At 46.8% G+C, this 14,243-nt stretch overlaps 1 protein-coding gene across 3 annotated transcripts in view; it reads right to left on the reverse strand.

Moving 5' to 3' along the window:
- OLFM2 (olfactomedin 2) overlaps positions 1-14,243 on the reverse strand; it is a 74,162-nt gene that overhangs the window by 35,214 nt on the left and 24,705 nt on the right. The window contains exon 2 of one of the 3 annotated variants that reach the window (XM_081498136.1): positions 5,271-5,312. The exons of the other annotated variants lie outside the window; for them this stretch is intronic. Coding sequence (XP_081354262.1) covers positions 5,271-5,312 — 42 coding nt within the window. The remainder of the gene's footprint in view (positions 1-5,270; positions 5,313-14,243) is intronic. 3 annotated transcript variants of the gene reach the window in all.

Consider the following 14,243-nt stretch of genomic DNA (forward strand, 5'->3'; position numbering starts at 1 on the left):
TTTTACAAATATTTGCTCCATTCTAGCCCCTCCCTCCTGTTACAATAGAGGAGTTGCCCTTCGTTTCAAAGATCATGCAGCTCTTCTTGCTTTTGTCCTCTTCTGCCTTCTTATGTTGTTGTTGTTCAGTCGCTAAGTTGTGTCTGACTCTTTGCAACCCCATGGACTGCAGCATGCCAGGCTTCCCTGTCCTCCACTATCTCCCAGAGTCTGCTCAAACTCATGTCCATTGAATCGGTGATGCCATCCAACCATCTCATCCTCTGTTGTCCCCTTCTCCTCCTGCCCTCAATCTTTCCCAGCAGCAGGGTCTTTTCCAATGAGTCAGCTTTTCGCACCAGGTGGCCAAAGTATTGGAGCTTCAGCTTTAGCCATCAGTCCTTCCAATGAATATTCACTGTTGATTTCCCTTAGGATTGACTGGTTTGATCTCCTTGCTGTCCAAGGGACTCTCAAGAGTCTTCTGCCTTCTTATATGATCTCTTTTATCTGTATTTATCTATTTATCTTATTCATTTTAAACTTTTTATTTTGTATTGGCATATAGCTGATTAACAATATTGTGATAGTTTCAGGTGAACAGCGAAGGGATGCAGCCATATGTATACATGCATCCATTCTCCCCAAGCCCCCGTCCCATCCAGGCTGCCGCATAACACTGAGCAGAGTTCCCTGTGCTCTACAGTAGGTCCCTGTTGGTTATTCATTTTAAATATAGCAGAGTGTACGTGTCGATCCCTAACTCCCTAACTATCTCTTCCTCCCATTCTTCCCCCCCGGCAACCATAAGTTCGTTCTCTAAGTCTGTGAATCCATTTCTGTTTTGTAAGTAAAGAATTTTCTCATTGGTTTTTAAATAAACTCAAGTCTCTCCTATGAAAAAAAAAAACGCCTTACTTGACTCCTCCTTCCATCTGTCTCCAACTCCTCTCCTCCCTTTTTAGTTGCCTACACTAACTGCCTCCGTTTCCTCACTTCCTGAACTAGCACCTCCACTGCTCCTGTCTAGTTTCTGACCCCATCATACCACCGACACAGATTTTTGCCAAGTCCACCCACGGCTTCCATGTTTCTAAACACAATGGCCATTTTTCAGTCTGCCATCTCTCTTGACCTCTCATCAGGGTTCAACTCTCTTGACCTTTCTCTCTTTCTTGATACATTTCCTTCCCTGGCTGCCATCACACGTTTGCATGGTTCCTTCCCACCCTAGTGCATCTCCTTTGCAGACTCATCTTCCTCCACCTGGTCATTAAATGTTACTCAAGATCAGGATAAGTTAACCTATGCACGACAGATATTGTGGCCAGATAACAATTCTGTGCATTGTAGGATATTCAGCAGTATGTCTGGCTTCTACCCGCTAGACGCCAGTAGTATCCCCTTTCAGCTGTGACAACAAAATGTCCTCAGACAATGCCAAATGTCTCCCTGGGTGCAGAATCACCTCCAAGCTGAGAACTAGTGCTCCAGACTCAGTCTTAGGCTCTCTCGTTACCTCGATCTTTCTCTGAGGGTACTTACTCTTACCAAATCTCCTATCATCACTTGCATGCATGTACATCCTCAAAACTACAAATACATATATATATCTGACTCCTTGATCCCCTCCCCCTCACCCAAGGCCCTTGGACATCTCAAAAACATCTCAGTCTCAAAATGCTCAAAATGAAATGCAATCTTCTCTCCTGAACCTAGTTCAGATCCATATTCCTATGTTAACTTCTCTATCCCCTTCCCTACCCCCAGCCAGTGGTTCAGATGCCCAGGCATTATCCCCAACCCCATTTCTACTCTCTCACTTGGTCTAGTTGACTTTAACTCCTAGATACTTTTACAACTCATGCAGGGTTCTCCATGCTGTATCATCACTCAATGGTCCATACCACCCTCACAATTCAGAAAGTCTGTCTGATCTGTCTTGATCTACCCTTTCTCTTACCAGTTCACTCCACACATGAGAGCCTCAGGAACCTTTTTTTTATATTCCTTACTCCATTATGGTTTATTACAGGATACTGAATATAGTTTTCCTGTACTATACAGTAGGACCTTGTTGTTTATCCCTTCTATATAAAATAGCCTGTATCTACTAATCCCAAACTCCCAATCCATCCTTCCCTTGTGCCCCTCCCCTTTGGCAACCACAATTTGTTCTCTATATCTGTGACTCTGTTTCTGCTTTGCAGATAAATTCATTTGTGTCATATATTTAGATTCCACATATAAGTGATATCATATGGTATTTGTCTTTCTCTTTATGAGTGACTTCACTTACTATGATAATCTCTAGGTCCATCCACATGGCTGCAAATGGCATTATTTCACTCCTTTTTATGGCTGAATAATATTCCATTGTGTATATGTACCACATCGTCTTTATGCATTCATCTGTCAATGAATATTGAGGTTGTTTCCATGTCTTGGCTATTGTATATAGTGCTGCTATGAACATAGAGGTGCACGTATCTTTTTGAATTATAGTTTTGTCTGGATATATGCCCAGGAGTGAAGTTGTTGGATCATATGCTAACTCTATTTTTAGTTTTTTGAGGAATCTCCATACTGTTTTCCACGGTGGCTGTACCAGCTCATTCTCACCAACAGTGTAGGAGAGTAGGGAACTTTTATAATGCATACTGATGATATCATTTTCCCAACCAAAACCTCACTGGCAGATTCCTTTTATTCTTAGGATACAGATAAAACCCCTTAACACAGCCACAAGGCCCTGCAGACCTGCCCTGTATTTACTTCTCTGCTTTCATGCTACACTGCCTCTCCCTTCCAAGGCTATCTTTGGTCTGCCATATTGTTTGCCTCATCCCAGAGCCTTTGCATAAGCAATTCTCTCTGCCTAGAATACCCTTTGCTCTCTGCTTCAGATCTCAGGTCTTACTTCCTCCGACTTTCCAAAGTAGATCAAATCCCCTTATTAGAGGCTCTTTTGACACCAAGAATCTTTCTTCAAGCTGTTATCATAGCTGCCATTTATATTTATTTGTGAAATTTGGTCATCACCTGTCTTTCTGTTTTGAAGGAAGCTCCGTGCACTGCTTGGCTCACCATCTTATCCCCCAAGAAGGGCATATAGTAAGTCCTCAGTGGTTATTTGTTGAACAAATTAATGATTGGATAAATGGCCACACTGCTTTTAGGATCAAGTTAGAGTGATGTGCTCTGGCATTTGAGAATCTCCATGACCTCAAGGACTGAGCTCTCAGTCCAGGTAAAGGTCAGAACAGAGACCAAAAGGCACAAGATGCAAAGTGGAGAATAATTCTGTAGAAGTGGGAAGTCAGAGGCAAGGATGACCAAGAGAAAACAGGCCCTCCAAGGAGTGTGGGGGGTAAATCTTGGGGAATGAAATGTCCTCCATAGAACTTAGAAGGGAAATTCAGGCCTTATATCTTCCTGGTTATTAATGGGCAGGGTGACCCAGCTGGTATTTGGTCTGCTCTATTCACCATCCCCACCCCGACCTTTAGAAATGGTTCCTAGGTCTCTGGTTCTCTCCAAACATCACCCCATTTCTCTGTTCCTCACTTTCTCCTCCCCCAACATCAATCGGATCCATCAGCAAGTCCTGATGGCTCTCCCCTAAGAAATGTGCCAATCTGCCCACTGGTCACTTTTCCAGGTGCTTCTTTCCCAGCCCAGCCACCTCTGGCTTTTGCTTGGACCATTGCAGTCACCTCCTCCCTGATCTCCCTGCTTTCATGCTTACTCACTGGTATCCTTTCCTCATCACAGAAGTTAGAGGGATCTTTAAACAATGTGAATCAGATCATGGCTCCCCTCTCCACTGCAACTTATCCAGCAGTTTCTCGTTGTATTTAGAATAGAATAAAACCCAACAACTGACTTTGGCCTGTGAGGCCCTGCCTGAAGTGTCCTCTGCCAACCTGTAAGACCTTAGTCCTCTCCTCCTCTTGAGTCACCCAGCCCTCTTTCCAGAAGGCATGAAACTCATTCCCATGCCAGAGCATTTGCACTGTGGTTCCCTCTCCTAGAATGCTCTTCTCCCAGAATGCTCTTCCCTCCCCCAGTTCTTTCCCTCTCCCAGAATGCTCCTCTCCCAGTTCTTTCCCTCTCCCAGAATGCTCTTTTCCCAGTTCTTTCCCTTTCCCAGAATGCTCCTCTCCCAGTTCTTTCCCTTTCCCAGAATGCTCCTCTCCCAGTTCTTTCCCTTTCCCAGAACACTCTTTTGCCAGAATGCTCTTCCTTCTCCCAGAATGGTCTTCCCTCTCCCAGTTCTTTCCATGGCTGGCTCCTTCTCATCTGTCAGCTCTCTGTTGACATGTCACCTCTTTAAACTTCTAAGATGAATAAGTTCTGGGGATCTAATGTACAGCATGGTGGCAATAGTTACCAACACTGTATCATATACTTGAAAGTTGCTAAGGGAGAAATCTTAAATGTTCTCACCTCACACACACAAAAATGGTAATGATGTGAGGTGATGGAGGTGTTAACTAACTCTATAGTGAAAATCATTTTGTAATACACGTGTGTATCAAATCACCTTCTTGTACACCTTAAAGTTACACAATGTTATATGTCCACTATATCTCAATAAAGCTGGAAAAAAGTCACCTCCCCAGAGAGTCTTATCCTGGTATCTTGACAAAATGAAGTTCTCTGGTCACTTTCTTTTACTTATTAGCTTCATTACAGCACTTATCTCTCCAAAACGAACTTGTTTGTATATCTGCTTATATGTTTGTTGCGTGTCCATGTAATATACACATCACAAGACTGAGGTAGACCCATCAAATTCACAACTGCGTCTCAGCACCTACAACAGTACCTGAGACTCTAGACGTTCAGTCAGAGTTTGTGGAGTGAATGCATTCATGAGTGAATGAGTGTTGATGTCTAGCACTGTTTCTCTTCCCAGTGACCCTTCCAAGAGAAAACTCCTACTTGTAAATCCCTACTGAGTGGGAGACCTCCAAACCACATGTCCCCACGCACCCAGGGTGTCTGACATATTGGACAAGTGGATTCCTGATACAAGTTGAAAGAGACAAATTCTCCAGTCCAGGGAGATGGAGTTGGAACATGGAGGTCAAGGCAATTAAAAGGTACAGGGGCCAGTGGGGCCCTGGTGCTGCAGATGCATGGCGGATCAGGGGCTACAGAAACCACAGCTATGACAGGCTGGAGTGAGGAGTACAGAAATGAAGACTCTTCAGAGTAGAGGTGGGTACAGAAAAGAGGGTTTCCTCCTGAATCCATAGGAGCCCCACCTCCACCACATCCTTCACCCTAGTTGACATCTGCACAGTGCTGTTACTGGCTGATAATCTCTCATTTATCACCAGTCTCTTTTCTTATGATAATTTTATTTATTTACTTATTTTTATTTTTGGTTGTGCTGGGTCTTTGCTGCTGCACAAGCTTTTTCTAATTACAGCAAGTGGGGGGCTACTCTCTAATTGCGATGCTCAGGCTTCTGATTGTGCTGGTTTCTCTTGTTGCCAAGCACAGACTCAAAGGCACGCAGGCTTCATTAGTTGTGGCTTCCGGGCTCTAGAGCACAGGCTCAATAGTTGTGATGCATGGACTTAGTTGCTAAACAGCATGTGGGATCTTCCCCAACCAAGGATCAAACCCGTGTCTCCTGCATTGGCAGGCAGGTTCTTTACCGCTGAGTCACCATGGAAGCCCTGTTACTGGTCTCTTTCCACTAAAATATCAGCTCCATGAGAGCAAACACCCTGTCTTTCTTGTCTACCTGGCACCTAGTAGGTGGAGAATGAATATTTCCTAACTGAATTGCTAAATGAGTGAGTGAATGACAGCTTCCCGAGTCCCTGAAGCCCCAGTTATTACCTTTTCTGAGACTCCCTGTATTCTTTATCTAAAACCCTTATTTCACCGGGCCATATTAGGGGGCTTTTTATTCCAAACAGATGCTCCGACATCCACCCATCCCCAGGCAGACAGACGGGAACTGTGATGTTTGGAGGCAAATGAAAATGAAGAGAGATGTCAGGGAAGAGTGCACAGTAGGAGAGGAAACCATGGCTTTAAAGGACTGACTCTCAGAGCAGGAGAGAAACAGATGAAGCTGGAAGGCTACTGGGACACTATGGTAATGGCAGGACTGAAATGCAGAGGATAAAGAATCTCTTTGCATTTCAAAAATATTCATAATAGGGGACTTCCCTGGTGGTCTAGTGGCTAAGACTTTGTGCTCCCAATGCAGGGGCCCTGGGTTCCATTCCTGGTCAAGGGACTAGACCCCACATGCCACAACTGAGAGTTGGCATGCTGCAGCTAAAGATCCCTTGTGCTGCCACTAAGACCCGATACAGCTAAATAAATAAATAATTTTTTTAAAAAAAGTATATTCAGTATGACAAAAACCACTACAATATTGTAAAGTAATTAGCACCCAACTAAAATAAATAAATTAATTTAAAAAAATAAAGTTTAGACATAAAAAAATAAAAACAGAATATTCATAATGATGATTCTATTCAGTGATAGAGATAGTCCCTAACACACACTGAACTCCACCTGTGCTGGGCGCCACTCTAAGCCATACCTGAGCATTGGCCATAACTGGCCCTGATGGGAGGGGGTGTCAAACAGGGGAGAATCTCAGCTAAGACAGTCTGAGTGAAGCTGGCTCAGGGCTCTGTATTTGCACCCGTGTAACTCGGGTCTTCTCCTTCATGGTTCTCTAAAAAGGGTCCGAAAAGGTCACTTATGCTGGCTTTGAGATCTCATTTTGCCAGGACCCCTGGGGAATTTGGGGGGTCGGTCATTTGCATAGTGACATGTGGGTACTGGGGTACACAGGGGGCTCTGAGACTGTGGACATCAGTGTTCATCCACAGGCACCTGTGAGCATCTGCATTCTGGACACACATGGAACATCTGGACACATCTGTGACGAGTCATGTGCATGGGTGCATATGAGCATAAATCGAGGGGAATGCTGGTGTGCACCACTGGGTGAGTGCAAATATACATGCCTCTTGCACTGTTGACCATAGCTGTGAACATTCCCTTCATTTAGAAGTGTTCACAAGCGTCTATTCCCATATGCAATTTGTAAGCCCAAAAGTCAGTCTGTATAAGGACTCTTAAATATATATATATACATATTATACATACATATGTACATACATATACATATACATATATGTGTGTATATATATATATGTATATGTATATATGGGCTTCCCAGGTGGCTCAGTGCTAAAGAATCCACCTGCCAATGCAGGAGACATGGGTTCAATCCTTGGGTCGGGAAGATCCCCTGGAGAAGGAAATGGGAACCCACTCTAATATTCTTGCCTGGAGAATCCCATGGACAGAGGAGCCTGGGAGGCTTTAGTCCATGGGGTCACAAAGAGTTGCCATGACTTAGCAACTAAACAACCACAACATATCTTTACATATATCAGGTGTACACTGCATACATGTGTATCTATATACCTCTCTCCTTGAGTTTTCAAGTCCACGTGCTACTGTGTAGCCACATACATAAATGCACACTGCTTAACCAGAAACTGCACTGCCACAGTGCCCATCACAGAAGGGAATGCCCGCTGTGTGACCCTCTGTGTGCTATTCTGCACAGCCATGTACATATCTGTATGTCTAATTGGGAGCCACAAACATGTTACACATTTGTGTCCATTCAAGAAGATCCCTGCCCTTCCATGTGTTAATATAACTCTCCATGTCCATTTGTGTCCATCTGCCTGTAATAGCGAATATTTCCACACTCCTCTCAGCAGGAACTGACATCTGTATATGTTCTGTCAGCTGCACTCTTAGGTCTCCTCAACAAATTCATTAGCATGGCAGTCAGTCCTGAAATATTCCTGCAGAATTTATGCTTTACTAATAAGCCTGGTGTCCTGCTGAGGTCACATGGCACTTTACAAGGGCTAATGGAGCCAGCTTCAGCCAGCAGGGCTGGGGATTCCTGGTCTCCTAGAATAGCCAGAGAATGCGCTCACTGGAATGAGCAAATTTCTCTTCCTTCTCACTGCGCCAAATGCCTCAGCCAGTGCCTGTCTGCAGAACCAAAGTCACATTTCAAGGTATGTTTATCGCCCCGATGCTACCCTGGCATCACATTAAGGGGGGCATCATCGTCTTTGTCATTATACTGAAGGCTGCATCGCTGGTGGACACTATGCTGAGGGCTGCCTCAACAGACTGTGTGCAGTGGGAAGGGACAGGCAGAGGTAAGAAGTAATCCCAAGGGACCTGGTGGGACTAGACCAATGGAAGAAATGGGGACCCTGGTGCTATGCCCTGGGAGAGGGAAGCTACAGAGGAGCAAATAGGGCATCAAGACTTGGCACTCAGGGACTTCCCTGGTGGTCCAGTGGCTAAGACTCCAAGCTCCCAATGCAGGGCCCTCGGGTTCGATCCCTGGTCAGTGAACTAGATCTCACATGCTGCAACTAAGACCCAGTGCAGCTCTGGGGGGACCAGCAGGTCTCCAGCCTCTGCCTGAGCCTACGCACCCGAGGCCACCTTGCTCTTCTGGATGGATGGATAGGGCAGTGAGGAGAAAGCTGTTATAAATTAAACATTGAGATGCCGTCTGAGCACCAGACTGCCGTCGCCTCATTGGCTGGTTCTCTCCCAGGAGGCTGCAGGACCGCAGGGTAGGGGAGAGGGCAGGGGAAGTGGCTCGCTTAATTAATTAGTCCTAATTGAGATATCTTTGTAAATATCCCTTTATGGAAGGACACGATCCCATCATTTCCTGGGAATATGCCATCTCTATTTGTCCGCAGCCCCCGAGCATCACAGAAATGACAACAAAAGAAAGAGCAGTCCAAAAGACTGCTGGAGATTTAGCTGTGCTTCTGATGATGACAGCAGCACCGAGGGGTTGGGCGAGGAGGCTCAGAGATACACAGAGACCCAGGCGGAGTGGCAGTCAGAGAGACAGGGAGATGCAGGCAGGGAGAGACGGGGAAACTGAAATACTGGGCAGGAGGCAGCAACAAGCAATAGGGAGACCAAGCGACACAGGCAGAGTCAAGAAATTCAGGCTCTGAAATACAGGCAGAGGGAGAGACAGCCAGGGATGGGCGGAGAAACTTCACACCAGGGAGGACCAGAAGTGGGGACAGATGGACCACGGCTGGGCCGACAGACCTTCCTCTGCCTTTTCCTGCCTCGCCCGGTCTCCCCATCTCTTAGGCAAACTACCCACTGCAGCAGCGGCAACCATCAAGCCTGATTCCTCTTTGGCCCTTGCTCCCCTCCCCTTCGCTCTCCTTCCCCCAATCACTCCTGCAATCATCTTCCTTGTTCAAAATGAGCTTCCGCAGCTGTAGCCCAGACAGCTGTTCCATTTTGGAGCCAATGCTGGGTCCTGGTGGCTGGGTCCTAGAGGGACACCCTCCTAGGCAGCAGAGTGGGTGGGGGAGGGGGGGAGGGTTCAGGCTCGCCGAGAGCTCGGGCACCCACCCACCCTTCACCCCAGACTCCCATTAAAGCATGGCCCCCATCCCCAGCATCACCAGGGGTACAGACACTCCCCCCTTGTCCCTCCAGGGCCTTCAAGGGCTGATGCTGGCCCAGTCCATCCCGGCCCACTCACTGAATCTTGCCCAACACAGGCTCCAGCTCTGTCCTGTCTCAGGAGCCCTCTCAGGTCTGAGAATTTGAGCCTCACCCCTACCCCCTGTCAGGGTCCTGGACTGTGATAAACTATGGCAATAATGGAAGCAGAATCCTAGAGAGAGACATAGATAGACAGAGAGTGAGAGACCGACGTGGCTTCCCACGTGGCACAGCGGTAAAGAATCCACCTGCCAGTGCAGGAGATGCAAGAGATGAGGGCTCGATCCCTGGGTTGCGAAGATCCCCTGGAGAGGGGAATGGCAACCCACTCCAGTATTCTTGACTGGAGAATTTCGTGGACAGAGAAGCCTGGAGGGCTACAGTCCATGGGGTCGCAAAGAGTCGGACACGACTAAGCACGCACACATGGCATGGCACAAGAGATAGACATGGAAGAGATATAGTGACCGACACACCAAGAGGCAGAGATGACAGAACCAGAGACAAAAGAGACACATAAAGACAGAGACACACAGGAAGGAGGAAGGAGACTTACCGACAGAGATAGAGACAAGATAGAGATGGAGAGAAGACAGTGGGACAGAGACAAAGAGAGGCAGACATGAGACACAGGCAGATAACCATCAATAGTCACTCAACAAACACTTTTTGAGGGGACTTCCCTGGTGGCCTAGTGGCTATGATTCCACACTCCCAATGCGAAGGGGCCTGGGCTCGATCCCTGGCCAGGGAACTGGATTCCACATGCTGCAACTAAGAGTTCACAGGTGGCAACTATTAATAAAAGATCCTGCATGCTGCAACTAGACTCGGTGCAACCAAATAAATACAAATAATAAACAAAGAAAAAAGCCTCCATTTATTGAATGTCTATTATGTGATGGGCTTCCCTTGTGGCTCAGCTGGTAAAGAATCCGCCTGCAATGTGGGAGACCTGGGTTTGATCCCTGGGTCAGGAAGATCCCCTGGAGAAGCAATAGGCTATCCACGCCAGAATTCTGACCTGGAGAATTCCATGGACTGTACAGTCCATGGGGTTGCAAAGAGTCGGACATGGCTGAGCGACTTTCACTTTTTCACTTTCTATTATGTGATGGAGATACACAGTGAAGACAAAGAGAGAGGAATAAAGATAGCTAATGAGACAAAGATATGAGAGACAGAGAGAGAAACACAGAGAGAGACTTAAAAGACAACGTTTAAAAATAGAGAAGCATCAAGGCTGAGACAAGAGAGGACTGAGAACCAGCCTGGTCCCTTAGATCTCTCAGTGGCAACTTCTTCACTCCCACACACAAAGACACCCAACCCCACATCAAACTCTCTCCAAGCGCCTGAACCTCCCCCGGAAGGCTGCTTTTCTTCCTCGCCCAGCTTCGCGGCTGCTCCTCACTGGAGCTTCACAAAGAGGCGTTAGCCACCCAGGGCCAGAGGTGAGAATGATGCTGGGGGGAATGCAGATGCCAAGAGGCAAAAACCAGAGCTTCCCTCTGGAAGAGGAAGCCGGTTTTAACTGCACTCAAGCAGCCCCAAGGTCCAGACTACCCTCCCTTGGTAGCTGTCCATGGTGCTGTTAGTGATGCCAATCGGATGGGCAAAGGCAGCATTTCAAGCCATTTCTATGTGTTGCGTCAAGCTCAGGTGGTAGTCAGCAGCACCCACCGGCTATGGTCCCTGCCTGTCTCACCAGATGCTCAAACAGAACACCTGCCATTCCATCCCAACACTTTTACATGCCCTGTTCTCTTGGCCTCGCTCCCTCCAAGTTACCAGCTCTGTCTTTACCCAGCTCTTACTCATCCTCATCCTTCAGGGCAAACATCACCTCCTCAGGGAAGGTGACCAATCCCTCCCAACTTCTCCTGTCCTCACAGTTCCACATCTTCTCCTTCACAGCCCCCACTAATTTTTAATTATCTAGAATTGTGCAAATGGCTATTTGCACAATTCCAGGTTCACTGTCTCCCTACGAAGCTTTGTGAGGAAAGAGACCAAGTCTTTCTTGTTCACTGCTGTATCCCCAGTCCCCAGCACAGGACTTGGCACAGAAGAGCTCAGAGATTGGTAGTTGGAGATGATTGCTTTCTGGTAGCAAGATCACTTCATACTTTCATGTGGGCTGCTGGCCATGTGCCCGTTTGTTGGACATCCATTCAAACAAAGAAGAGTTGAGAAACAAAGACACAAGGGGAAAAAAAGTTTTAAGAAACAGACATTTCTGAGGAATTTTCTAGCAGTCCAGTGGTTAGGACTCTGTACATTCACTGCTGAGGGTGAGGAGTCAATCTCCCACTGGGGAACTAAGATCCTACAAGCCACAATGCCAAATTAATTAATTAATTAGAAAAGAGAAAGAAACAGGCACTTCTGAGCCAGGGGAGAAGATTGAGTTGTTATTCAGTTGCTAAGTCATGTCTGACTCTTTACAACTGCAGTGTGTCAGGCTTCCCTGTCCTTCACTATCTCCTGGAGTTTGCTCAAACTCATATAGTCACAGAAATACTCAATCAACGCTCAGAAGTTTCACTAGCAGAAAGAAGGGGCAGTAGTGTCATGGGGCAGAACTGAGACCATGCAAGAAATACCTACTGCCCCAAATGAGATAATTCCAGCAATAAACGAGAGGGACAAAAGTTTTTGCTCGCATGGCACTACCATTCTGTTGGTGGAAGACAGTTACCAACATGATTTCAGATCAGTATGAGTACTGGGAAAATAACAGAACAGGTTCAAATAATAAAGTGGGGGCGTTTTAGCTGGGGAGGCCAGGGGAGCTCTCTCTGAGGAGATAATGTTTGAGCCTGAACCAGAGGGGTGAGAAGGAGCCGGCTAGAGGAAGGATGTTCCCAGAAGATGGGAACAAGTTCCAGAGGCAGGAACAAGACTAGCATGGGATGGAAAAGTGGTCCTTCCTAGATATGAAACTCAGGCAGGTAGGGATTTGTGATAATAATAATAGCTAACCTTCACAGGCTCCTTCCATATGCCGGGCACACTGCTAAACACAATGCTATATGGTATATATTCTATTGTTGTTCCCATTTTATGGATGAAGAAACTGAGGTTTACTGAATTGGGCCAGGTAAGGAGTTTAGATTTGGCACAAGTGAGATGGAGAAAATTTTAAATGAGACAAATTTCACACTCACAATCTAGAAGGATATGCTAACAATTAGGTCTCTAGAAAAATGCAACAGGCAGGCTCATATTCCTTTCCTGCTCCAAAGTCCTCCAGGTCTCCCATTCTTTGACACTCAGAATGAAGTAAAGGCAGACTTCCCTGGTGGTGCACTGGGTAGGAATCCGCCTGCCAATGCAGAGGACATGGGTTTGATCCCTGGTCTGGGAGGATTCCACATGCCATGGAGCAACTAAGCCTATGCGCCACAAGTATTGAGTTCAACCTCTAAAGCCCGCAAGGCACAACTATCGAGCCCACATGCTGCATCTACTGAAGCCCACAAGCCTAGAGCCCGTGCTCCACAAGAGGAGCCACTGCAATGAGAAGTCCTCACACCACAACAGAGTAGCCCCCCCTCAGTGCCACTAGCGAAAGCCCTCACCAGGAAGGAAGACCCAGTGCAACCAAAAATAAAAATAAATAAATAAAAATTTTTTAAAAAGAATGAAGTATAGGCACCTCAGGCTGAATCCCATCATGACATGGTCCCCCCTGGCCACTCAGGCCACTTCCACACTCTTCCCATCCTGGTACATATTAGTGTTTAATAAACAGCTGTTAAGTGAATAAATGGGATGCCAGGGAGGGTGCTGAGCACAAGAGGGATGGTGACTCAGCTGTTCAGTTTTTCTGAACTGCTGGCATCTCTCTGTCCTCAACAGGATGCTCCTCACCTCCGAGCCTTTGTCCGTGCTCTTCCTTCTGTCTGGAGTCCCCCTGCTCTGCTTTCACCTGGCCAATTCCTTCTCCACTTTAAGACTCAGTTGGACATCACCACCTCCAGGAAACCTCCATCACAGCCCAGCTGATTTCAGTGCCCCTCTCCTGTGTCCCCATAACACTCTAGAAATAAGCCTGTCTCCACGCATACCATGACGTGTCACAAGTACTGTGGATGAGACAGTGATCCGATTGAAGTCAGGGCTTTATTCATCTCTATATTCCACAGTCCAGGACCCTTCCCAGTACAAAATAGGTACTCAAATATTTCCTGACATATTGAGGTGTTTGAGCAGAAGCCATAAGTCCACAATTAGGAGCAGGGGAATAGGCAGGTGTGGGTGAAATCCACAATACTTTACCTCCTTGGTTCCTACCCTGGTCCAGTCCCCAACATCACTCACCTGGACCAGGGCTGTGGCCTCTTCCCCAGTCTCCCGGCTCCTGCCCTTACCTCCCATAGTCTGTCCATCCTGCAGGGGCCAGAGAAAAACTGTGAACACCTGAGTCACCATCCATCTTGTGCTCAGCACCCCCTGGGCATCTCATTTATTCACTCAACAACTGCTTATTGAACACCAACTGTGTGCCATCCCCAGTGCTAGGGCAAGGGGGCTACAACAGTCAACAAAAATGGATTAAAATAAAAAAAATCTCTGCCCTCATGGAGCTGGCATTTCAGGGGGGAGGATCAGACAACAAAATAAATAAATCAACTACACTGTGAGCAACAGAAGGTCAAAGGTGCAACGCTGAGGGCTTCCCA

This window comes from Giraffa tippelskirchi, chromosome 6, assembly GCF_054371585.1.
Source record: "Giraffa tippelskirchi isolate mGirTip1 chromosome 6, T2T-mGirTip1v1.2.pri, whole genome shotgun sequence".
NCBI lineage: Eukaryota > Metazoa > Chordata > Mammalia > Artiodactyla > Giraffidae > Giraffa > Giraffa tippelskirchi.